The 27,073-nt window shown below is 45.2% G+C and overlaps 1 protein-coding gene across 4 annotated transcripts; it reads right to left on the bottom strand.

The window, feature by feature from the left end:
* Nucleotides 1-739: 739 nt before the first annotated feature.
* Nucleotides 740-25,349, bottom strand: LOC311138370 (metalloproteinase inhibitor 2-like). Of its 4 annotated transcripts, none has more exons than XM_084173030.1 (5): nt 24,958-25,349; nt 3,663-3,763; nt 3,448-3,556; nt 2,618-2,742; nt 740-2,430 (listed from the first exon to the last, which is right to left on the bottom strand). In XM_084173030.1, exons 1-5 carry the CDS (start codon nt 25,085-25,087, stop codon nt 2,233-2,235), a joined length of 663 nt encoding a protein of 220 aa, XP_084029156.1. In that variant the 5' UTR covers nt 25,088-25,349; the 3' UTR covers nt 740-2,232. The 4 variants fall into 4 exon arrangements, with proteins under 4 accessions (XP_084029156.1, XP_084029158.1, XP_084029157.1 ...); XM_084173032.1 differs by lacking the exon at nt 24,958-25,349 and adding an exon at nt 8,518-8,567; XM_084173031.1 differs by lacking the exon at nt 24,958-25,349 and adding an exon at nt 7,760-8,130.
* Nucleotides 25,350-27,073: the final 1,724 nt, after the last annotated feature.

Here is a 27,073-nt window from a genome sequence, read left to right as displayed (position 1 = left end):
ACGAGTCGTCCATTCTCATTCTACTTTTCTGCTAGTATTACATAAAGAGACTTACTAATACAGAATTGATACCATGTACATTACAGGAAAATTTAATATTTTTAAAGTGGATATACAAGTTTGGAGTTATATGACACTGTATCCCTGTCCTGTAGGCAACTTAATGATCACAGTTATTTTGGGAGTACAACATTTTGCTCAGTTTTTACTGATGTAACACTACAGTAATTGTAGATGAACCTCTTGTAGAGGATGGGTCATGATGAAGCAGAATACAGGTAACTAACAACTTCATGTTTAGCTATCTGTCCATCAGTTACAGTGCTAAAGGACAAAATATATTCCTTATGCTGAAGTAAAATGAATAAGAATGTTTCAGATTTTCATATAAATTAAAAATAAATTGCATGTAGTCTAAGGCAAAACATCTCAGCCAGATTTGTGTCACCTATGGATATTTTTCTGTATGCACTTGTACATTTGTAGGCTGATCATCAACAAGCTACTCTGACCGAATGGGTTTCGAACCCAGGTGTCCGGTGAGCCGCAAGACTATGTTAGCCCACTAAGCTAAAACCTTGGCATTAGCTTGGGGAGCTAATACAAGTCTTCAGTGGAGATTATGGTGTGCTACAGTATGGGACTGAGCGGTTTTGTGAAGGAACTGTATGTGTATTGTAAAGTGAGCAGAAAACTGTGCCAAACATATTCCTTTTAACCCAATCACAATTTGAGAATATTCACACACAAAAAAGTTTTTTTATTCTTTTCACAAAGAACACATGCAATTTGCAAAAAGGTATAACGAATCTCCCAATTTCTCAAATGAAATATGTTCTTACACAGAGGCATTACACCAAGAGACATACAAAACAACCAAAGCAAAATAGTATAATTATACCAGAACTAAACAAATATAAAAAAAAGTACATAACAAAAAATGGAAGATTCAATCCCCTTGTTTTCAGACTGTACTGTATTGCATGTGCAGTGTAGTTATATAAACATAGCACTGTGAGAAACCAAAGCTGCCAGCTTTACCATCTCCATTGCAGAGAAAACAACAAAGGGTTTTGTCCATAGTAAGACGTCAGATAAGCCAGTAGATATTATAATACGAATGATGAAGCAGTAATAGTTATACGACACAGTGACTTCAGCCAGTGGCACTTTTTTTTTTAGACCACTCCTGTCTAGTACATTAAAATAAACAGAATATTTATCCACCGTAGAATATACACCAATAATAATATTATCAGACTTATAAAGCAAGGAAGAAAGAATCTGAGCAGTGGAGGCTGGTGGGAGGAGCTATAGGAGGATGGGCTCATTGTAATGGCTGGAATGGAATAAATGGAACGGTATCAAACACATGGAAACCATATGTTTGACTTGTTCCATTCATTCCATTCCAGCCATTATAATGAGTCCATCCTCCTATAGCTCCTCTTAATATCCTCCACTAAATCTGAGTTATGTTTAATTTGGTCAATGACATTACAAAGCTGAAGCCCTGGTTTAGAACCAAACTATTCAGGGCCATGTTCAGTAGGCAAACGTTGAATGTTGTAGGCAAAGGTTGAATGTTGCAGATAGAAATGCCATGAATAGGGCTTACATGATTCCTTCCTTCATGTCAGAGAAACATGTTTGTTTTAATGTGTATAACATACTATCTGAACGTTCTACAACATTGGGCCCTGCTGAATGCGCACCAGGCTTTATGATGCTTCAGGATGGTATTTTTCAGGAATACTGTACTATTTAGAAAACACAACCACATCGGCCAACAACACTTTGATATCAACTTTTTTGAGTTTCAATAACACCTTTGGTTCCAGTTTAAAAGCGAGCGACAAATGAACGGCACAAGATCAATTAATACTTGAAGCGCTATATTTGTTTTGTAGTTTATTTTTATTGCACTTGTACAAGAAGTGACCAGTAAGCGCTTTTAGAGGGGGGGGGGGGGGGGGTCAGAACGTGCTTTTTTCTCAAGATTGTTGCTCTCTTACAAACTGACTATTTCCTGCAACCTGTCACCTGACCTCTCTACGTGACATCACAACTTGACCAGTCAATATGGGTCTTGTAGTTCATTGATATGAACTACTTTATTGATTCATTTAATCATAATTATTTAGATTTGTAGCTTTGTGTAGTTTTTTTTCTTCCATTTATTAATTGCAGGCATCTTTAGTCACTGAGCAGTGAGTGGATGGCCTGTAGAGTTTAGGGGTCTTCAATATCCAGGAACTCCTTCTTGGGTGGTGCTATCCCCCTGTACCAGGCACAGGACCCATCGCTCCTATTGATACAGGCAAAGTGTTGGGCCTGGGGACCGCTGTGGCTCTTTTCCATCACCCAATCCGTCCACAGGCACTCCTCTGGGGCGCTGATCGTACAGGGGATGGAAGTGCAGCGGATGATCTGTAGATCAGAGCAGAGAGAGAGAAAGACCAAGATCACTGACTGATCATTATCCCAATACTCTAGCTCATGTGTTTTACCAATGTGACCAGAGTACTCCCTTTAAGAGAATGTGCTGTGTAAATATTGAACAAAACTGGTGTACTGTAATATTACTATAATTCCCATCAAACAAACACACACACACCTTGCACTTGCAGCCACTCTCATAGCGTTGAGTCAAGCTCTTCTTTTGTGTGGCACTCATCGCCTCCCAAGACTCAATAAAGTCACACAGTGTTACGTGCATCGTTCCATCAGTCTCCAGCTTGCCTGCAGACAGAGAGGAGATAGTGAGTCATTGTCCCATAGAGAAAACATACTGATGCAGACAGGAACACTGGAACTCCTCATCAAGTGGGTAACACTTTAAAATAACTTTCATGAATAAGCATTAATAAACTATTTATAACTAGTGTACATAAATACCTAAAATAAATTAGTATTTCAATATTTGTAAACATTTATAAGCATTATAAAATGGTTAATTCATAAGCATTTATAAAATGTATCATGAATAATATAGAAATCTGCAGTTCAAACAATAATAAAGCAGATACCCCGCCACTGTTTTGGTAAACAGCTGAGGGATGGGGCTGGAGAAACGTAACCACTATCAAATTCATAGACAGAGCTATGGAGGCAAACACTGACCATCCATCAGATTAAAATGAAAACAAGCTTGTATTTTGGGTTCTGATGGGGTACAACAGTTGAGCTAAGGACATTACTAATTTACAAGCTACATTCTTCAAGAATCAATGGGTATACATAATTAATTTAAAAACACAAAAATGGATTACAAACAGTTATTATGAATTGAAACCTGAAGCTGTACCAAAAATGTATTGTTCTGAAGCACTTGTTTCTTCATACAGCATGCAGTCAATGGGATGGTCATAATGTTGTAAGCATTTCTAGGTTGAGCAGTTGAACCAGTGCTGGCAATAGAACTTGGTAACGTAGTGATAACCGCACCTGTGAAGAGATACTCCTTCTTGCCATTGGTTTCCAGAGTAACGCCACAAACGGCTGAGGAGGGTGCAGTGAAGATGGCGTCGATATCCCGGTCAGGACCTTTGAACATCTAACCAATCACAAGGAGAGAAAGAGAAGGCTCTATCAAACATGTCCATATACAGTTTTGAACCTCACTGACTGCAGCAACCACTTAATAAAAAGGCTGACCATACCTTGATCTGTTTGATGTCGTACTTGATCCTCTTGATGGTGTTGCCATAGACGTCATTACCAGCCTCAACCACTTTCTTTCCAACCACCTTGGCCCTGATCACTAGAAGAGCGAAAGAGAGGGAGACATGGTTTAACTCTACTGGTCAGTCAGACACTGACGGTTTAAGGGTGTTATGGGATCTAAGAGAACAACAGTAGAACGCTTTATAGACCCACGTTTTTACAGTCTGTTCAGACTGTGCATAGGTTTAGACTGTTTGGGTATAACATTTTGGCTAGGTTTGCTCCAAAACAGATGACTGAGTCCCTTTTCCCTCCTGGTCCCAGATTCCTAGCTCTGGTCGCCTGCTTCTCCCTTAATTCAACAGGCCTGGTTTAACTATGCTGCCCTGCCTTTAATTCAACACGCCTGGTTTAACTATGCTGCCCTGCCTTTAATTCAACACGCCTGGTTTAACTATGCTGCCCTGCCTTTAATTCAACACGCCTTGTTTAACTATGCTGCCCTGCCTTTAATTCAACACACCTGGTTTAACTATTCTGCCCTGCCTTTAATTCAACACGCCTGGTTTAACTATGCTGCCCTGCCTTTAATTCAACACGCCTGGTTTAACTATGCTGCCCTGCCTTTAATTCAACACGCCTGGTTTAACTATGCTGCCCTGCCTTTAATTCAACAGGTCTGGTTTAACTATGCTGCCCTGCCTGCCTATTTCAGGTGCCAACCGGGTGTTGGTAGGAAGACTGAGGCACATGAGCGTTTCATCAGCTGTAATCTGAGAGAGGAATGTGCCTGGCCTGCACTGAGGAAGTTAGTCAGCAATCTTTTGGAAAATTGAACCAGAATGCATGCATGCACACAGGCAATCAGTCGCACACACACACATGCACACACTAGACGTTATCACACACACCTCCTGAGCCCTCCACCCATCAGTCTGGGTAGAAGGTGCTGACAGCAACACAAACCAACCTCTCACTTTTCTTCTTTCTTCTCATTTCAGTCTGATTCAGAAGATTTAAGGATTGTTGTTGGACAAGAAATGAAGAAATAGGCAAAAAAGTTGGAGTGGAAAAATATGGTCCTTGCCAAACAGATGAACTTCTCCTGTAATGATGTTAAGTTCACTCTATTCCAGAGCTGTCTATCATCATTAGGACCAGTACACCACATAGTAGTACTTGTTGTTTTTATCACTGGAATTACACAACGTTTTTGTTTTGCAGACATCCTGATCTAATGAAATTACAGTAGACTGGGTTTTTACAAACAGCTGTACCAGCTACTTAAAGGGGACATTACACTTGATCGTCAGAGTTTGTCAGAGGTTTACAGACCTCAATAATAATAATAATAATAATATGCCATTTAGCAGACGCTTTTATCCAAAGCGACTTACAGTCGTGCGTGCATACATTTTTGTGGTCCCGGGGCTCGAACCCACTACCTTAGCGTTACAAGCGCCGTGCTCTACCAGCTGAGCTACAGACCTCAAGATGGCTCCACATCCCCCACCATCAGTTATGCAGATCCAACTATGCCTCAACCCCAAATGAATAGAAAAGATTGGCACCGCAAATATAGAAATGACATGGTGCTCATCTTTTCCATTTATTTGGGATGGTGGCATGTAGCTGGATCTACACAATAGATAGCCTGGGAGGTGGACTTACCGCAACACAAGATCACTTTTGAGATAAAATCGGACAACCTTTGACTTTAGAGTGTAATGTCCCTTTAATATGAAAATCTTTTCTATTGGTTTTTAAAACCATAATTGTACCACTGCCTAGAAACAAACAAAGGGCAACGCTGCTATGAATGAAAGACGAGGTTCACCTCAGTGCAGTCCAGCCCTAGCTGCCTTCAGCTGGGAATCAGACTAGAGACTAATGTCAAACAGATGTTTACTTTGAGTTCAGTCGTCCAATTTCCCAAGGTGGCGACCGCAGGTACGGGTAAGGCCAGTCTTTTAGGGAATTTATACTTTGTCTAAGAATATGAAGCATGTGCCTTAATTGGATTACAGTACGGACTGAGAATAACATTTCCTTTTAAGGTTTTACAGAGTCAAACTGTTGATAGGAAGAACGGAGAGGGAGGGGCAAAAGAGGAGAGAGAAAGAGAGAGCGAGAGAATACTAGGAGATAGGGATGGTGAGAGTGATGGAGGAATGTAGAATATCTGCAGGCAGGGAAACAGAGTTAAGGAGTGGCAGGAATAGCAATCATACTGCAGTTGTGGAATCATCCTCATCACCATTTCATGTGTTTAGAAGGAGACAGGCCAGCAATACCAATACCATATGCTAGCACTGACATTCAGCGAGAGAGAGGAGAGAGACAGGGGGAGAGAGAGACAGGGGGAGAGAGTGAGATTTTCCCTTTTGTACTTTAACTATTTGCACATCATTACATCATTACAACACTGCATTAAGACATAATATGACACTTGAAATGTCTTTATTCTTTTGGAACTTTTGTGAGTGTAATGTTTACTGTTATTTGTTGTTGTTGTTTATTTCACTTTTGTTTTTGATCTATTTCACTTGCTCTGGCAATGTAAACATATGTTTCCCATGCCAATAAAGCCCCTGAAATTGAAATTGAAATGAGAGACAGACAGAGCGAGAGAGAGAGAGAACGCGAGAGAGAAGTCAACAGGACCGACAGAGAGGGAAAAGAGTCAACTAAGATCAAGTTCATAGCCAGGAAAAAGCACTCAACTCTATCCAGGCTGCATGGTTTGCTGTGTGCATCAGAACAGCTCTGAGAGGGCAGCCCTTGCAGTCATACAGACTCTAACCACTGGGCACACACTGCTTGAATCAACATGGTTTCCACGTCATTTCAATGAAATTACATTGAACCAACGTGGAATAGAGATTGAATTGACGTCTGGGCTCAGTGGGTAATGTCTACACACAGTCTCACTATAGTCTACACACAGTCTCACTATAGTCTACACACAGTCTCACTATAGTCTACACACAGTCTACACACAGTCTCACTATAGTCTACACACAGTCTACACACAGTCTCACTATAGTCTACACACAGTCTACACACAGTCTCACTATAGTCTACACACAGTCTCACTATAGTCTACACACAGTCTCACTATAGTCTACACACATTCTCACTATAGTCTACACACAGTCTCACTATAGTCTACACACAGTCTCACTATAGTCTACACACAGTCTCACTATAGTCTACACACAGTCTACACACAGTCTCACTATAGTCTACACACAGTCTCACTATAGTCTACACACAGTCTCACTATAGTCTACACACAGTCTCACTATAGTCTACACACATTCTCACTATAGTCTACACACAGTCTCACTATAGTCTACACACATTCTCACTATAGTCTACACACAGTCTCACTATAGTCTACACACAGTCTCACTATAGTCTACACACAGTCTCACTATAGTCTACACACAGTCTCACTATAGTCTACACACAGTCTCACTATAGTCTACACACATTCTCACTATAGTCTACACACAGTCTCACTATAGTCTACACACAGTCTACACACAGTCTCACTATAGTCTACACACAGTCTCACTATAGTCTACACACAGTCTCACTATAGTCTACACACAGTCTCACTATAGTCTACACACAGTCTCACTATAGTCTACACACAGTCTCACTATAGTCTACACACAGTCTCACTATAGTCTACACACAGTCTACACACAGTCTCACTATAGTCTACACACAGTCTCACTATAGTCTACACACAGTCTCACTATAGTCTACACACAGTCTCACTATAGTCTACACACAGTCTCACTATAGTCTACACACAGTCTCACTATAGTCTACACACAGTCTCACTATAGTCTACACACAGTCTACACACAGTCTCACTATAGTCTACACACAGTCTCACTATAGTCTACACACAGTCTCACTATAGTCTACACACAGTCTCACTATAGTCTACACACAGTCTCACTATAGTCTACACACAGTCTCACTATAGTCTACACACAGTCTCACTATAGTCTACACACAGTCTCAGACGGAAGCACAGAGCACCTTTCCTCTGAGGCCACACACACACACGACACACCAAACATGCCAAGGGGACCCCACATTACTGCATTGAGTGCTCCTTGTAGAATGATCAACTCACACATACACACTCCCTCTTTCCCTCTCTTTTCCACACTGCCATTCTGAAACACACAGTTGCTAGTGTTACAGCCCCATGGCCAACCAGTGAAGGGAAACCCTCCTGCTCCCCCAGTTACACGGGTATCGGTGGTAATCCCCTTGCCCTGAGTGTGCAGAAAGAATCCTCGCTGGCTGGGCAGGAATCAGACACCAACCACTTCTCCTTCCCTCCTATGGTAAAGTAGGTCACGTGAAATGTTCCAAAGGCACAGAGCAAGGATATATTGACTGACTGGACTGTGGACTGACACAGTTGTGCTGCGTCACATGGTGGACAATGCTGTCGGTCTGAAATGTACTGTGGAACTAGTCTGCTCTTGGAACTGAGAGCTGGGTTCTGTGTACATGGCTAATAAGGTACTGCCTTCATGTTATATAATTTTGTCAATTTGGTATTTCCTTTTGAAAATACACTAACATGATTGGAATGTGACATGGAGTCTCCATCTCCACAGAACCAGAGCAGACCATAGTCCTACCATTTCCAAATTCCAAATCCTAATACCATCCGATTTTCCAATCACCAAACCCACAAAGAATGAACTGAGAAACTCCAGAAACAAACTTCTACATTGAATCTTCCTCAGCTTTAAATCCAAAGGGTTTAACCTCTAGCTGCCACATTTAGGTCTAACAGGGGGGATAAAAACACACCTTCCACCTGAATGACTGGATGGTTCCCAGTAATCAGATTCATCACACTATAGAGCTTCTGGAACAGTGGAGCTGCGATTGGAAGTCTTACAGTGGTTTTATGTGTCCCTTGGGGCCAGTTGAGGCTGTGTAATTGGATGGGAGATGTGATGCATGTTACACAGTCTGCTCTCATTGGCCCTGTGCCATAACAACAGTGCAAACAGGGCAGTCAACAAACACCACGCTCTGCCTGGCCCCCAAGGTGAGCCGAAATGTTGTACCATTTTTCAAACTACTGGGGGGGGGAGCACTCAATTATTATAACTCATTGATTAAAATTGTGAGACAGTCATTCCAAAAAAGGAACACAAAGGGAGCACTCAATTATTGTTCTGGAAAAATCTGACATTTATTTTAAGATTCCGGTTACCCATTCAGTGTTACATTGTAAAACAGCAGTTCCAAAAAACGTTCCACTTCAAGTTTTAATTTCGAATCTATGGGAAGGCTAAATGACTCATCCTAGTAACTTTCCCAGACGATGATGCCTAGAGGCATTCACTACTACGCAACTCCACCGTGCAGAGGTGAAACCTGGGAGAGTCCACTGCATGATGATTATGACTAACATGGAGTATGTGGTGTGTGTGTCTAATTCTAACCCTAGTTGCACACCAGTTGATTTACGGTCTGTCTCATGATAAAATCATTATAGGAAATGACAATGTTTACCGCAAACAGTTGACCATAGATTAAATCATTATAGGAAATGACAATGTTTACCGCAAACAGTTGACCATAGATTAAATCATTATAGGAAATGACAATGTTTACCGCAAACAGTTGACCATAGATAAAATCATTATAGGAAATGACAAAGTTTACTGGAAACAAGATGGCCAAAGGCTGTGAAAAAGACATGATGAATTGTCTGGCAGGCTGACACAAGATCAGGAGTGGTGGCGGAACACTGTGTACTTTCTAATTGTCCTCTTCCACAAACAACAAACAGACTAGTTGGGATAGTTGCTTGGTCATCAGCAAACCTTTATAACAATACGCAGATGGGAAAAATGTCCATGCATGTCATTTAATTGTAGAGGAAAAGGGTTTTCTGGTTCAGCCAGTCCTGCAGCCGGTTTCCTCTCTGAACACAGTGGTCAGTCAGTGGCCGACAATTCCTGCCCTCTATTCCTGCCCTCTATAGACTGTAACAAGACAGGCACTGGAGTGGAATCCAAAGGGCAAAAGAACGGTTGGACATGGAGGAAGACCTTGAGAAGAACCAATGAAGAAGGGATAAAGAGGGTAGGAACTAGGAATCACCTGGACTGGGTTTGCTGGAGATACACTATTGAGGCTCTTTGCTCCACTAGGAGCTAAAAGGAATAAAGTCAAATCAAAAGAAAGACAGCAAATTGCAATCTAATCCCCATTCCATATACAGTATGCCATTTAGCAGATGCTTTTATCCAATCCGACTCAGTCATGTGCGCATACATTTATTACGTATGGGTGGTTCTGGGAATCGAACCCACTATCCTGGAGTTACAATCGCCGTGCTCTACCAACTGAGCTTGCTCCCTCCGCAGCAATGCCAAATTCATCAATCCACTCAAACCAAACAATTAACAATTAGCTCTCATGTCAAGTGTTCCCCATTGTGTCCCTCAATCATTTTGGAGAATCTACTAGGAATGAAATATCTTAGCTTCAAATGGTTGTCCATAAACTCAACATGAACTGTCCTCAGGGAATTGTGTGTTGCATGTCATTACACCTCTTCACTAACTGAACCAGTAATCTGGTTCATTGTACATTTCTCTGAAAGGTCAAGTATGACGTAGTACTGTCAAAGACCTTCAACCATCCTGGCTTACCATACTGCACAGCACAGACTGCATCAGTCCTCAACCATCCTGTCTTACCATACTGCACAGGACAGACTGCATCAGTGCTTGAATTAGAATGAAAAAGGTGCCAGTACACTTTAATTTCACAATGCCGGTATTCATGTTTTACAGCGACTAACCTATTCTACAAGAGGTGTCGGTACTCAAGCAGTTAAATTCTGGTAAAGTGCTGGTAATCCCAGTGAACACTGGCCCAATTCAAGCACTGCTCTGCGTTAGCTATCCACTCGAGACTTCAAAAGCATGGAAATATCATCTCACTTAGTAGAATGAATAACCGTTAGCCAACCTATCCTAGTAGAATGAACAACCGTTAGCCAACCTATCCTAGTAGAATGAACAACTTAGCCAACCTATCCTAGTAGAACGTACAACCGTTAGCCAACCTATCCTAGTAGAATGAACAACCGTTAGCCAACCTATCCTAGTAGAATGAACAACCGTTAGCCAACCTATCCTAGTAGAATGAACAACCGTTAGCCAACCTATCCTAGTAGAATGTACAACCGTTAGCCAACCTATCCTAGTAGAATGAACAACTGTTAGCCAACCTATCTGCGTGATAAATAAACAACAGAGCCAAACCCTGAGTACATAGGGAGCTGTTGTGATGTCAAAGCTGGCACAGATTTTTCTTTGGACAGAAAAGGATATGGTTTTAATGGTATTGTCTGTTGACACAGCTTGCAGCAGGGCCTGTCTTCAGAGCAGAAACCAGGGTTTAGTCAGCCTACTTTTTTCAGATCCCAAAAGGTTTGCATTCCTTTTCCCCAAATCTCTGCATAGGTACACACCCCTCCAACTAGAAGCATTACGAGGCAGCGGACTGCTTGGTCAAATGCATGACGGGCATAACATCTGACCGTCGAGTGGCATTCCAGGGCTCCGCAACCGGTCAGCCCTGAAGGGAGGATTTAAATTGATGATGATGGAAATGGATTTGCTTCTGTTCAATCCCTTCTCCTGATTGAATAAACTGTCTGAACATGCCAATTAGAAGAAGACTCCCAGTATATTCAGTACATGGCCTTGTTATGGCCTTAGTCCACAAGGAGAAAAGAGGATATCAAGTTCATACGTTTCAGTATATGTCAGACAGACAATGAAATACTCTATCCCTAGAATTGACTGTACACCTCTGCCTAAAGACAAAAAAAGGAACCAAATGGCCTTGGTGTTCTAGCTTGATGTGCTACCACCTACAGAACAGACACCTACCAGTGTCAGCATGGGTTCAAATCTGACCCACTGCCTGTGTGACACTAGTGATGGGGGGGATGATATATCGTATCGTTTTGACAATATCGCAGTATTATTTTTGTGCTAGTTGGCTGTACCTGTACCAAAACGCCATTATTTTTCCTTCATAGCTTGTTCTCCATCTTGTTTTCAGCACTTTTATGTCCATGACTGATCAAACCTCGTTTTCTCATGGCTCTCTCTTGTCCCTCTGCAGAAGACACATGGTGAGCAATATTTTTGGAGCATCGAAACACAATAAATCACAGTATCGAATTGCAATACATACAGAATCGTGAAAATCACAATACATATCGTATCGGCACCTAAGTATGGTGATAATATCGTATCATGAGGTCCCTGGCAATTCCCAGCCCTGTATGACACACTCTCTTCCCGTCTTTCCTACTTTCTGTACTCTGTCCAGTAGAAGACAAATACTGAAGCTCCTTTAAAGAGTGACCCAAGGCACCGTCCCTCCTCTTGCCTGCCACCCCACCCCACCAACCTACATTGGACCACACAGAAACTAGGTTCACAGAGTGTCATGCCAGTCACCTTTACTGAGAGGGCAGGAGGTCCCAAATAGAACCTCTTGAGTTAAGAAATGGGACGTGTCCTGAGAATAGGGAACAGCACCAAACTAGTACACCAGGCTATAAATCAAATGAGGTCACCTCTAAGCAGGCCAAGGATTTATTTTATTTATTATTTATTAGAATGGTTTGTGTATAAAAATACGCCTTCAACATAGCTTAGCCCGTTAATGGCACCGGAAAAATTACAAAGAATATAGTTTGATTTTCAGGGGTGAAAATAGACCAAGGAATTTACAGTGCTTAAAAATAATTCCAGAGGCTATCGGTTTACACAGCTGGATTTTAAAAGGCGGTGTGTGCCAGGGACTTTCTCAATAGGTTCAAATGCTTGGTCATGCTCTTCATTTGCTCTCTATTTCCTCATTTTCATTAGACGTGATGACAATGCCATTGCAATGTGACCACTGCCAACTTTAAGGCATCGTTGTGCAATAGAAAAGCAAACAGTATCCAGTGTTCACATACTAAAAACAGTTGACAGTAAAATAACCCATTCTGACAAAGGTTTGTGCATTTCACAGCATAGTTGGGGTCAATTCCATTTCAATCGAGACAATTCAGGAAGTAAACTAAAAGCACCAATCTTCCTCAAATTGGAATTTCAGTTTACTTCCTGAATTGACTGAATGGAAATCGAATTGACTCCAACCCTGATTCACAGACAAATGAAATGAGAGACTTTTAACAGCCTTTTAGAGTCAATGAAATTACAAAGTGCAATGAAAAGACCATTATGCTTTTGACCTTTAACCTAAACCTAGGCCTTATTCTGCTGTACTAATCTCATAAACAGGATTGTGTTTCTACATCAAACGAGCAAAAGGACAATATAGGAATAAAGTGGAATCATACTACACAGGCTCTGACGCCCGTTGCACGTGGCAGGGCTACAGTCCATTACGGATTACAAAGGAAGACCCAGCCATGATCTGCCCAATGATGCCTTGCTACCAGACGAACTCAACGCATTTAATGCACGCTTCGACAATAACCACACCATGCCATGCGTGAGGGCCCCCACCAAACCAGAGGACCGGGGGATTTCGCTCTCCGAGGCCTACGTGAGTAAGGTCTTTAATCAGTCAACACTCGCAAGGCCGTGGGCCGGATGGTATTCCAGGGCAGTTCTCAGAACATGCGCAGATCAGCTGAAAGGCATATTCACTGTAATTTTCAACCTCCCCATTCCTGTTCCATCATACAGTGCCTTGCAAAAGTATTCATCCCCCTTGGCGTTTTTCCTATTTTGTTGCATTACAACCTTTAATTTAAATTGATTTTTACTTGGATTTCATGTAATGGACATACACAAAATAGTCCAAATTGGTGAAGTGAAATGAAAAGAATAACTTGTTTCAAAAAATTCTAAAAAATAAATAATGGAAAAGTTGTGCATGCATATGTATTCACCCCCTTTGCTATGAAGCCCCTAAATAAGATCTGGTGCAACCAATTACCTTCAGAAGTCACATAACTGGTTAAATAAAGTCCAACTGTGTGGATTCTAAGTGTCACATGATCAGTCACATAATCTCAGTATATATACACCTGTTCTGAAAGGCCCCAGAGTCTGCAACACCACTAAGCAAGGGGCACCACCAAGCAAGCGGCACCATGAAGACCAAGGAGCTCTGCAAACAGGTCAGGGACAAAGTTGTGGAGAAGTACAGATCAGGGTTGGGTTATAAAAAAATATCAGAACCTTTGAACATCCCACGGAGCACCATTAAATCCATTATTAAAAAATGGAAAGAATATGGCACCACAACAAACCTGCCAAGAGAGGGCCACTCACCAAAAGTCACGGACCAGGCAAGGAGAGCATTAATCAGAGAGGCAACAAAGAGACTGAAGATAACCGGGCGGCAGGTAGCTTAGTGGTTAAGAGCGTTGTGCCAGTAACCGAAAGGTTGCTGGTTCTAATCTCCGAGCCGACTAGGTTAAAAATCTGTCGATGTGCCCTTGAGCAAGGCACTTAACCCTAATTGCTCCTGTAAGTCGCTCTGGATAAGAGCGTCTGCTAAATGACAAAAAAATTAAATAAAATAAAAGGTAAAAAAATAACCCTGAAGGAGCAGCAAAGCTCCACAGCGGAGATTGGAGTATCTGTTCATAGGACCACTTTAAGCCGTACACTCCACAGAGCTGGGCTTTACTGAAGAGTGGCCAGAAAAAAGCCATTGCATAAAATAAAATAATAAGCAAACATGTTTGGTGTTCGCCAAAAGGCATGTGGGAGACTCCCCAAACATATGGAAGAAGGTACTCTGGTCAGATGAGACTAAAATTGAGCTTTTTGGCCATCAAGGAAAACGCTATGTCTGGCGCAAACCCAACACCTCTCATCACCCCGAGAACACCATCCCCACAGTGAAGCATGGTGGTAGCAGCATCATGCTGTGGGGATGTTTATCATCGGCAGGGACTGGGAAACTGGTCAGAATTGAAGGAATGATGGATGACGCTAAATACAGGGAAATTCTTGAGGGAAACCTGTTTCAGTCTTCCAGAGATTTGAGACTGGGACGGAGGTTCACCTTCCAGCAGGACAATGACCCTAAGCATACTGCTAAAGCAACACTTGAGTGGTTTAAGGGGAAACATTTAAATGTCTTGGAATGGCCTAGTCAAAGCCCAGACCTCAATCCAATTGAGAATCTGTGGTATGACTTAAAGATTGCTGTACACCAGCGGAACCCATCCAACTTGAAGGAGCTGGAGCAGTTTTGCCTTGAAGAATGGGCAAAAATCCCAGTGGCTAGATGTGCCAAGCTTATAGAGACATACCCCAAGAGACCTGCAGCTGTAATTGCTGCAAAAGGTGGCTCTACAAAGTATTGACTTTGGGGAGGGTTAAATAGTTATGCACGCTCAAGTTTTCTGTTTTTTGTCTTATTTCTTGTTTGTTTCACAATAAAAAATATGTTGCATCTTCAAAGTGGTAGGCATGTTGTGTAAATCAAATGATACAAACCCCCCAAAATATCCATTTTAATTCCAGGTTGTAAGGCAACAAAATAGGAAAAATGCCAAGGGGGGTGAATACTTTTGCAAGCCACTGTACATGTTCCCAACAACTCTAAGGCTTCATGCCACAATGACTACCGCCCTGTAGCACTCACATCTGTAATCATGAAGTGCTTTAACAGGCTGGTTATGGCACACATCAACTCCATCATCCCAGACCCACTCCAATTTGCATACCGCCCCAACAGATCCATAGACGATGCAATCTTAATTTCACTCCACACTGCCCTCACCCACCTACATAAGAGGAATACCTATGTGAGAAAGCTATTCATTGACTACAGCTCAGCGTTCAACACCATTTCCGTCACCAAGCTTAGGACCCTGGGACTGAAAACCTCCCTCTGCAACTGGATCCTGGACTTCCTGACGGGCTGAACCCAGGTAATGAGGGTAGGCAACATCACCTCCGCCACGCTGACCCTCAACACGGGGGCCCCACAGGGTTGTGCATTTAGTCCCCTCTTGTACTCCCTGTTCACCCACGACTGCGTGGCCGTGCGCGACTCCAACACCATCATCCCGTTCATGCCCTAGATAGCCGTCCGTTGGGTGCGGGCTTGATCAGGGAGGTCACTGCGCCACTTAGGATGTGTGCGCAGGGGGGTCATCAGGAGATGATCCAGCTATTTCTGATCGACTCGCCTGCGTATCCGGTGGTGCTGGGCATGCCCTGGTTGAGTACCCATAACCCATCTATTTCGTGGCAGGAGAGGGCTCTGATGGAGTGGTCTGCCCAGTGTGTGGGTCGATGTTTAGGCGTTTCCGTAGGGGCTACCTCGGTGGAGAGTCCAAACCAGGTGCCCGCATTGCACGTTCCCCCTGAGTATGGGGATTTGGCTATTGTGTTCAGTAAGTCGAGGGCGACGCAGTTGCCTCCCCATAGGCAGGGAGATTGTGCGATAGACCTCCAGGCAGGAGCTGCGCTCCCACGGAGCCATGTGTATCCACTGTCTCAGGAGGAGAAGAGAGCTATGGAGATGTACATAGACGAATCTCTGAGACAAGGATACATACGGCCCTCCACTTCCGACGACTGCGTGGCCGTGCGCGACTCCAACACCATCATCAAGTTTGCTGACGAGCCGACGGTGGTAGGCCTGACCACCGGCGACGATGAGACAGCCTACAAGGAGGAGGTCAGTGACTGGCAGTGTGGTGCAGGACAACAACCTCTCCCTCAACGTCAGTAAGACCAAGGAGCTGATTGTGGACTACTGAAAACAGGAGGGCGAGCACGCCCCCATCCACATCAACCGGGCTGCAGTGGAGCGGGTTGAGAGCTTCAAGTTCCTCGGGGTCCAAATCACTAAGGACTTAAAATGGTCCACACTCTTCCCCCTCAGGTGGTTGAAAAGGTTTAGCATGGGCCCTGAAATCCTCAAAAAATTATACAGCTGCACCATTGAGAGCATCTTGACTGGCTGCATCACTGCTTGGTATGGCACAGGACTCTACAAACTCACGCACACCGACACTCCAACACACACATAACATGCACACACATTTATACTGACTGCACACACACACGCACACACACTCACATACAATCTTCATTTATACTGCTGCTACTCTGTTTATCATACATCCTGATGCCTAGTCACCTTCCGTCTATACATATCTACCTCTATTACTCCTGCACATTGTAAATATGGTATTGGAACAGACCCTGTAGCTTCTTACTTTCTCGTGTTCTTCTTAATTCTTATATGTTTTTGTTCTACCTTATGTTATTTTTAGTACTATATTGATACTGATTACTGCATTGTTGGGTTTAGCTCTCGCAAGAAAGGCATTTCACTGTCCTTGTGTACGTGCAATTAAAACTTGAAACGTGAAACTCTATGAGCTCTGGTGCCATGGCAACCTATGGCAGAGAAACTGTGGAATAAGTCAACTGTTGTATGTATACCACAGGCTGAGCCAGCTCACAACCACGAAAAAGGCCCTCAACAGACCAGTATTTAAACAGCAAGACAAGCCGGTCGCTGTTTAGAGATTCTCGTTAGCATAAGTTAGTTATGAAAAGACAAGTAACCCTAACAGGCAGTGGTCTGTACCTGGTCAAATCAGAGGAGAAACAGATCCAGATACAGATCCTTGTACGGGGAAACTGGGGGGAAATCAAAGGTTTTGCCTAATATGACTAAATCAAATACAATTTTATCAAATACAATTTTATTGGTCACATACACACATTTAGCAGACGTTATTGTGGGTGTAGCACAATGCTTGTGTTCCTAGCTCCAACAGTGCAGTAGTATCTAACAATTCACAACAATACACACAAATCTAAAAGTAAAAGAATGGAATTAAGAAATATTAGGACTGTCACGGATTCGGCCGAGGCTGCCTCTCTTCCTTGCTCGGGCAGGCTTCGGCGTTCGTCGTCTCCGGAATACTAGCTGCCACCGTTGCATGTTTCTATGTTCGTTTGCTTTTGTCTGATTGTTGTTACACCTGTTATCGTTTAGTGTAATTAGTGCCCTATAAGTTCTCGTTGTGTTTGTCTAGGTTTGTGTGTGATTGTTTTCACTGTCGTGCGCTTAGCTTTTGTATGTACAGTTTGCTCGGTTGAGCTGCTCTCCTTTCTGTGTGTTTGGAGTATTTTGTCGCACGTATTTTGTGCGCCCGCTGTATTTCGCCTGTGTGCGGAGTTTCTCGCCTCAGGGCTTTTGTTTTCGTGCTGTGTTTTGTTGCTAAACAACTAAAGTCTTTTGGACTTACTTTGTGCGTCCTGCGCCTGATTCCACCACCACACCCACCTACAGCTACACTGACAGAATCACACACCATACTCGATGGAGTCAGCAGGAGCCGCAGCAGCACAGGCGACGTTGGAGGACAGGATCCGCGAACAAAATGACCAGATCCTGCGGATGGGGTCCGCACTGCAGGAGGTGATCACCACCATCCGAGGCTGGGAGACCCGAGGGACTCCTCCACCGCCATCCTCCCTGCCCGCACCATCGGCAGGTCAGCCCATTCCCGCTCCGGAACCCAGAGGAGTTCGGCTCTCGCTCCCGAGGGCCTACGATGGGACCGCGGCCGGGTGTCAGGGATTCCTTCTCCAGGTGGAGCTTTACCTGGCCACCGTGCACCCGGCGCCCTCGGGACACGAGAGCGTGTCCGCCCTGATCTCCTGCCTTTCCGGGAAGGCGTTGGAATGGGCCAACGCAGAGTGGAGGAGAATCGACGCGAACACCATCACCTACGACGAGTTCTCCCGCCGCTTCAGGGCGGTGTTTGACCATCCTCCGGAGGGGAAAGCGGCGGGGGAGCGGCTGGTCTGCCTCCGGCAGGGGAAGAGGAGTGCCCAGGAGTTCGCCTTGGAATTCCGTCCTCTAGCGGCGGATGCAGGGTCGAATGAGCGGGCTCTCATCGATCACTACCGATGTAGTCTACGCGAGGACGTCCGTAGGGAGCTGGCCTGTAGGGACACCAGCCTCTCGTTCGACCAGTTGGTCGACATGTCCATCAGGCTGGATACCCTGCTAGCTACCCGCGGACGTCCCGAGGGGGGTCCGTCCATTTCACCCTCCAACGCCTCCGAGCCGTGCCCCATGGAGCTCGGGGGCGCTGGCGCTAGAGAGAGGAGGGGTCGGCTTACGAGGGGGTCCATCTCCTGCACCAACTGTGGTCGGGGAGGACACACCGCGGCTAGGTGCTGGGGATGGCCTCCTAGGGGAGAGGACGACAGGTCCCGCACTGGGGAGTCCTTCCAGGTGAGTAGGCGCCCCACTCACCCAGAGCTCTCTGTTGCACATTTCTGTATACCTGTGCGTTTTCCACAGGTAGCACCTCATTCCCAGCATAAGGCGCTGGTAGATTCAGGCGCGGCTGGGAATTTTGTTGATAAGAAGTTTTGCTTAGCCTTAGGGATTCCCCTTCTCCCAGTTGACGTTCCCTTCCCCGTTCATGCCCTAGATAGCCGTCCGTTGGGTGCGGGCTTGATCAGGGAGGTCACTGCGCCACTTAGGATGTGTGCGCAGGGGGGTCATCAGGAGATGATCCAGCTATTTCTGATCGACTCGCCTGCGTATCCGGTGGTGCTGGGCATGCCCTGGTTGAGTACCCATAACCCATCTATTTCGTGGCAGGAGAGGGCTCTGATGGAGTGGTCTGCCCAGTGTGTGGGTCGATGTTTAGGCGTTTCCGTAGGGGCTACCTCGGTGGAGAGTCCAAACCAGGTGCCCGCATTGCACGTTCCCCCTGAGTATGGGGATTTGGCTATTGTGTTCAGTAAGTCGAGGGCGACGCAGTTGCCTCCCCATAGGCAGGGAGATTGTGCGATAGACCTCCAGGCAGGAGCTGCGCTCCCACGGAGCCATGTGTATCCACTGTCTCAGGAGGAGAAGAGAGCTATGGAGACGTACATAGACGAATCTCTGAGACAAGGATACATACGGCCCTCCACTTCCCCTGCGTCCTCGAGTTTCTTTTTTGTGAAGAAAAAGGATGGAGGATTACGCCCGTGCATTGATTACCGTGGTCTCAATCAGATCACGGTGAAGTACAGTTATCCACTCCCGCTGATTGCGACCATGACGGAGTCATTGCACGGGGCGCGTTTCTTCACTAAATTAGATCTCAGGAGCGCGTACAACTTGGTGCGCATTAGGGGGGGCGATGAATGGAAGACAGCCTTTAGTACCACCTCGGGCCATTACGAGTATCTTGTCATGCCATACGGGTTGATGAACGCTCCTTCAGTTTTCCAATCCTTCGTGGATGAGATCTTCAGGGACATGCAGGGGCAGGGGGTGGTCGTGTACATCGATGACATTCTCGTGTACTCGCCTACCCGAGTCGAGCATGTGGCCCTGGTGCGCCGAGTGTTGCGGAGACTGTTGGAGCACGACCTGTATGTCAAGGCAGAGAAGTGTCTGTTCTTCCAGGAGTCGGTCTCCTTTTTGGGTTATCAGTTGTCTGCGTCAGGGGTGAAGATGGAGGTAGACCGGGTGTCAGCCGTGCGTAATTGGCAAATGCCAACCACTGTGAAGGAGGTGTAGCAGTTTTTGGGGTTTGCGAATTATTACCGGAAGTTTATCCGGGGTTTTGGACAGGTGGCAGCTCCCATAACGTCTCTTTTGAAGGGGGGTCCGGTGCGTCTGCAGTGGTCAGCCGAGGCGGACAGGGCGTTTGGGAGGCTGAAGGACCTGTTTACCTCGGCTCCGGTGCTGGCGCATCCGGATCCCTCTTTGCCATTTCAGGTAGAGGTGGACGCGTCAGAGGCCGGTATAGGAGCCGTGCTGTCGCAACGGTCCGGCGCGCCACCTAAACTCCGCCCCTGTGCTTTTTATTCCAAGAAGCTCAGTCCGGCGGAGCGAAACTATGACGTGGGGGACAGGGAGCTGTTAGCCGTGGTACAGGCCCTAAAGGTGTGGAGGCACTGGCTTGAGGGGGCTCAACACCCTTTCCTCATTTTGACGGACCACCGTAACCTGGAGTACATCCGGGCAGCGAGGAGGCTGAACCCTCGCCAGGCGAGGTGGAATATGTTTTTGACCCGGTTCACATTTAAGATCACGTACATCCCTGGGTCACAGAACGGTAAGGCAGATGCACTGTCTCGGCGGTATGACACGGAGGAGAGGTCCGTGGAGCCCACTCCCATACTGCCGGAGTCGTGTCTGGTGGCACCGGTAGTGTGGGAGGTCGATGCTGAACTCGAGCGGGCGTTACGCACCGACCCTAGTCCACCTCAATGCCCGGAGGGTCGGAAGTACGTTCCGCTCGAGGTTCGGGATCGATTGATCTATTGGGCTCACACGTCACCCTCCTCTGGACACCCTGGTATCGGCCGGACAGTGCACTGTCTTAGTGCCAAGTACTGGTGGCCCACGTTGGCGAGGGATGTGAGGGTTTATGTTTCCTCCTGCTCGGTGTGCGCCCAGTGTAAGGCGCCTAGACATCTGCCTAGGGGTAAGTTACTACCCTTGCCCGTTCCACAACGACCATGGTCTCACCTCTCGGTGGATTTCCTCACTGACCTTCCTCCTTCACAGGGGAATACCACTATACTGGTCGTTGTGGACCGGTTTTCTAAGGCCTGTCGTTTGCTCCCTATGCCGGGCCTTCCTACTGCCCTGCAAACCGCCGAAGCACTATTCACCCATGTGTTCCGGCACTACGGGGTACCCGAGGATATTGTGTCTGATCGAGGTCCCCAATTTACCTCCAGAGTCTGGAGAGCTTTTATGGAGCGGTTGGGGGTCTCGGTGAGCCTCACCTCGGGTTACCACCCGGAGAGTAATGGGCAGGTGGAACGCGTGAACCAGGATGTGGGTAGGTTTCTTAGAACATACTGCCAGGACCGGCCGGAGGAGTGGGCAAGGTACGTTCCCTGGGCCGAAATGGCCCAGAATTCCCTACGCCATTCCTCCACTAACCTAACCCCTTTCCAATGTGTGTTAGGTTACCAGCCGGTTCTGGCACCTTGGCAGCAGAGCCAGATCGAGGCTCCTGCGGTGGATGAGTGGGCGCGGCGCTCGGAGGAGACATGGAACGCTGCACACGTCCACCTGCAGCGGGCCCTCCGTCGTCATAACCGAGCGCCGATCTCCACCGCAGTGAGGGACCGGTGTACGCACCTGGTGATCGAGTCTGGCTCTCTACCAGAAACCTGCCCCTCCGCCTGCCCTGTCGGAAACTGGGTCGGCGGTTTGTAGGGCCATTTAAAGTCCTGAGAAGGTTGAACGAGGTGTGTTACAAATTACAACTACCTGTGGAGTATAAAAGTATTAACCCCTCGTTCCATGTGTCTCTTCTCAGGCCGGTGGTAGCTGGCCCACTCCAAGAAAGTGAGATCAGGGAGACTCCTCCGCCCCCATTGGACATCGAGGGGGCACCGGCGTACTCCGTGCGGTCCATCTTGGATTCGAGACGTCGGATGGGGGGTCTCCAATATCTAGTGGAGTGGGAGGGGTACGGCCCGGAGGAACGGTGCTGGGTGCCGAGGAGAGACATTTTGGACCCGTCTCTCCTGACGGAATTCCATCGTGGGCACCCGACGCACCCTGCTCCGCGTCCTCCTGGTCGTCCCCGAGGCCGGAGTCGGCGCACGTCTGGAGCCGCGCGTCAAGGGGGGGGGGTACTGTCACGGTTTCGGCCGAGGCTGCCTCTCTTCCTTGCTCGGGCAGGCTTCGGCGTTCGTCGTCTCCGGAATACTAGCTGCCACCGTTGCATGTTTCTATGTTCGTTTGCTTTTGTCTGATTGTTGTTACACCTGTTATCGTTTAGTGTAATTAGTGTCCTATAAGTTCTCGTTGTGTTTGTCTAGGTTTGTGTGTGATTGTTTTCACTGTCGTGCGCTTAGCTTTTGTATGTACAGTTTGCTTGGTTTAGCTGCTCTCCTTTCTGTGTGTTTGGAGTATTTTGTCGCACGTATTTTGTGCGCCCGCTGTATTTCGCCTGTGTGCGGAGTTTCTCGCCTCAGGGCTTTTGTTTTCGTGCTGTGTTTTGTTGCTAAACAACTAAAGTCTTTTGGACTTACTTTGTGCGTCCTGCGCCTGATTCCACCACCACACCCACCTACAGCTACACTGACAAGGACGAGCAATGTCGGAGTGGCATTGACTAAAATACAGTAGAACTAGTGTGATTGCCTGGACATGGATGCTATAGGACACTCTTAGAAAAAAAGGTGCTATCTAGAACCTAAAAGGGTTCTTTGGCTGTCCCCATAGGAGAACCCTTTGAAGAACCCTTTGGTTCCAGGTAGAACCTTTTTGGGTTCCATGTAGAACCCTTTCCACAGAGAGTTTTACATGTAACCCAAAAGGGTTCAACCTGGAACCAAAAAGGGTTCTCCTATGGGGACAACCGAAGAACCCTTTTGGAACAATTTTTTCTAAGTGTGTACTGGGTCGTGTTCACAAGTCATGAAACTGAAGAAAACTTTCCGAAACGGGGAGGTAGGCCTACTACCTAAAGTTGTGAAATAAAAAACGCTCATTTTCTTTTTCCATTGCACAACGTTTTGCTACGGTGTGGCCTAATGAAAGCGACCCTGCTTGACCTCACACCAAAGCCCATGTTTCCCAGATTCCATTTGCCACACGGGCTAGCAGTAGTAACTATACAGTAGTAATAGTGGCTGCAGTGGAAGGCATCTATCATCTGTAGTTGTTGTTCTAGTGATTTAGGCTTGACCAGGAGGAACGTCAGCTATTCCCTCTCTCAGGCATGTCTGTGACTATGAACCTGAGTAGTATAAATATATACTATACCAAATATTTATATATTTCTTAATTCCATTCTTTTACTTTTATATTTGTGTGTATTGTTGTGTATTGTTAGATATTACTGCACTGTTGGAGCTAGGAACATAAGCATTTCGCTACACCCGCAATAACATCTGCTAAACATGTGTATGCGACCAATACAATTTGATTTGATTTGATAGAGAAGAAGGTCCCAGAATAACTGTTCTCAGTCACAACACTGTGGATTTTGCTGCTTGACTCCCATTGATGTTAACATAACAGCACAACAGCAATGCACCTTTGAAAGGACAGATTACTTGAAATTGATACATTTCTAGCATATTTTGGCCTTGTCAAATCCACTATGAGCCAGTCACATTCCACAGAATTAACAACTATAGTGTGTTTATTTCACAAGGATGTGAAGGAAGACTGGAATAGTATTAGTTGGGTGTTAGAGCATATCTCCCTTCATGTGACCCCAAGCTGATCTAAATGATCTGGGGAAGAAAATGGGTCTGAGAGTGTCTGGTACAGTAGCTGCTGCTAGTAGGACTACTCTATAGAGGATCAGTGTGACAGGAAATAGAAAAAGGAGAGAGAGAGAGAGAGAGAGAGAGAGAGAGAGAGAGAGAGAGAGAGAGAGAGAGAGAGAGAGAGAGAGAGGGGGGTACAGAGAGAGAGAGAGAGAGAGAGAGAGAGAGAGAGACAGAGAGAGAGAGAGAGAGAGAGAGAGAGAGAGCGAGAGAGGGGGGGGGGGGGTCGATGGTTCTCTCTGTAAAATGTCAATTATGTGAATTATTGGATAATTTAATGTTGAATTAAACATTTGTTTTGAAACAAAGTGCTGTGTGTGTGTGTGTGTGTGTGTGTGTGTGTGTGTGGTATGTGAGAGAGAGAAAAAGAGAGGTGTTCATTGGCAGCCTCTATTCCTCCCTTCCCTCTTGTATTCACAGTATGTTGCAAATAAATCAGGCCATCCATCTTAGAATAGTGAAACAAATTAATTGTCAAAGATAAGTGATATAGCCTACCACTATTATTTTATTTAAATGATAGTCTACACTAAGAAGTCTACACTACAACTGAGTGCCTTGGGCTAAATGTAGGAAAATATTACTTTTATATTTTGGTGTATATCATTTAACTTTTGGACAAATAACAATTAATCTGAAGGCATACTGTAGGCCTATAGCAAAATAGAACACTTGGTGTTGAAAACCTACAGGAGGTTGGCTCTCCAGGAACAGGGTTGGAGAGCCCTGGCTGCAGACCATCTTACTGTTGCCTACTTAATTATGTAAATAATTGTGTGAGAATATGTCAATATAGGCCTAATGATCATATCATGAAAATGACACAAAATTACAACGACCACAGACAATTCATTACATTTTTGCATGATGCGCAAAAATGTGTAGTAGCCTATCTTGACACAGTGTAGTAACATATCTATCAACAAAATTGCCTTACCGACGTCTGCATTGCAAAAAGCCTGTTGAGGATGCGCAGGGGAGCAACTGCAAGCTTCTGCGATGTCTTCGACCCGCCAAAGGAACAGAACGAACAGAGTAATGAAACAACTGCTTCCGGACCAAGTCATTTTGGAAACGAATTATTCTACTGTCGACTCTATGGAAAAATCTATCAATCTATCGCGTAGAGGGAAAATGTTTACCCCACGACTGCTAAAGAACAGAAACACAAATATATCTTTAGTCCCAAGCTTTTCAGAAGGTCGTGAAGTCGATTGTTTCGCCAAATATCACAAAAGGATCCCACTAATGAAAGTGTGACATGTAAACTACACTAGAACATAGCCATTTCCCTTCCAGACTGTTCCAGACTGACAGACACCTTCTAGAAATCTGTTTTCCCTGCCTTTTATCGCAGGCTGTGAGCTCCTCCCCCAGTCAGGACCAAGCCAGTGGAAGGTAGGCTGAGCATTCCATAAAAAAACAGATGAATGTTGACTTAGCTCTAGTAACAATGAGGTTGCTTTTCATCAATAGGCTAGGCTTACATCATTTGTCTAAGAGTCTAGACTACTAGAGTACATTATGTTTACCTTTATATGTAGGCTATGAAGTCTCAGTGTTCATACCTTGTTTATCCTCATGGCATTATCCAAATATGTAACTTGAGTAAAGGTTGGATTTAGGCCTAGGCTACTCCTAAATAACAAGTCACTAATTCCAAACAGGTACTATCTGATGGCTACAACCTTTTAAAATAGCGCCTGCTCTTGCCATGTGATTTCCTATAAGCATTTATCCACAACCGATGGCCTACTTTGCTGTACTCTTCCCCAAGTTCAAATATCTCTCAGTGCGCTTCCACAGCTCTGTGTTGTGACTGTATAGTGAGTGCAATGTGGACCTTGTGTGTCTGGGAGCAATTTCAGTAGCTAATATGAAACCCAAGACATCACAGCACACAATGAAATACCAGTAAATAGAGAGAAAGAGAGAGAGAGATAAAGAGAGAGATAGAGAGAGATATTTATGTATATTTATTTTCCCTTTTGTACTTTAACTATTTGCACATCATTATAAAACTGTACATAGCCATAATATGACATTTTAAATGTGTCTATTCCTTTGAAACTTGTGAGTGTAATGTTTACTGTTCATTTTTGATTGATTATTTCACTTTTGTTTATTATCTATTTCGCTTGCTTTGGCAATGTAAACATATGTTTCCCATGCCAATAAAGCCCTTTGAATTGAATTGAATAATAAAGATTGAGAGAGAGAGAGAGAGAGAGAGAGAGAGAGAGAGAGAGAGAGAGAGAGAGAGAGAGATATGACATCATCCCATTAAACATAATAGATTCAATCTGGTGGCAATTGCCCTAATGTAAGCTACCCAAACCTCTGCTTCTTTCCCTGCTCCCTGGCTCCCTGCTGAATGAAACATAATGCTATAGTCTGATATATTCAGGCATTTAGCGTCCCCCTACTCCCATGCACAAAAATGGCCAGTTCCTTTGTTGGAAAAACGTATTCACCACTGGCTGCTTATAACACCACCTCAGGAAGTTGAGGGGACTTGGTGAATTGGGGTTTGTGGCCTCCAGACAGTGTTTTGTGTTGTTTCTGGCCTGGGAGTGGTGTGTGTGTGTGTGTGTGTGTGTGTGTGTGTGTGTGTGTGTGTGTGTGTGTGTGTGTGTGTGTGTAGATCACAGGGAGTACATGGTGTGTTGTAATAGGGGGAAAGGGGGAATAAGGAAGAGTAGAGAGTTGTGGTTGGAGCGTGAGTCACTCACATCTCACTCCCTCTCTCTGTCGCTCTCTCTGTCCGTCTCTCTCTCTCTCTCTGTCTCTCTTTCTCTCTCTCTTTCTCTCTGACATCATCTTTGGCGTCCATCCGCTGTTCCTCTGGGTTCTACATTTCCACTATTTTCCACAGGTCTGTGCTGCCTGCCTGCTACCCCATGCTCATATAAACGAGAGAGAGAGAGAGAGGGAGAGAGAGAGGGAGAGAGAGAGAGAGAGAGAGAGAGAGAGAGAGAGAGAGAGAGAGAGAGAGAGAGAGAGAGAGAGAGAGAGAGCTGTCTTCCTGTCAGTTGCCACTCCACACTGGCTTC

Source organism: Coregonus lavaretus (genome assembly GCF_964263955.1).
Source record: "Coregonus lavaretus genome assembly, chromosome: 2".
Classification (NCBI taxonomy): domain Eukaryota; kingdom Metazoa; phylum Chordata; class Actinopteri; order Salmoniformes; family Salmonidae; genus Coregonus; species Coregonus lavaretus.
This window is presented reverse-complemented; position numbering and strand designations above follow the sequence as displayed.

Bases quoted from the DNA above. Each gene is read 5' to 3' on its own strand.
- LOC311138370 (XM_084173030.1), bottom strand. From the start codon at position 25,087: ATGACTTGGTCCGGAAGCAGTTGTTTCATTACTCTGTTCGTTCTGTTC. The intron at 3,557-3,662 runs GTATGGTCAGCC...GTGATTGGTTAG, and splicing joins ACGACATCAAACAGATCAAG to ATGTTCAAAGGTCCTGACCG. The intron at 2,743-3,447 runs GTGCGGTTATCA...CTCTGTCTGCAG, and splicing joins GAAGGAGTATCTCTTCACAG to GCAAGCTGGAGACTGATGGA.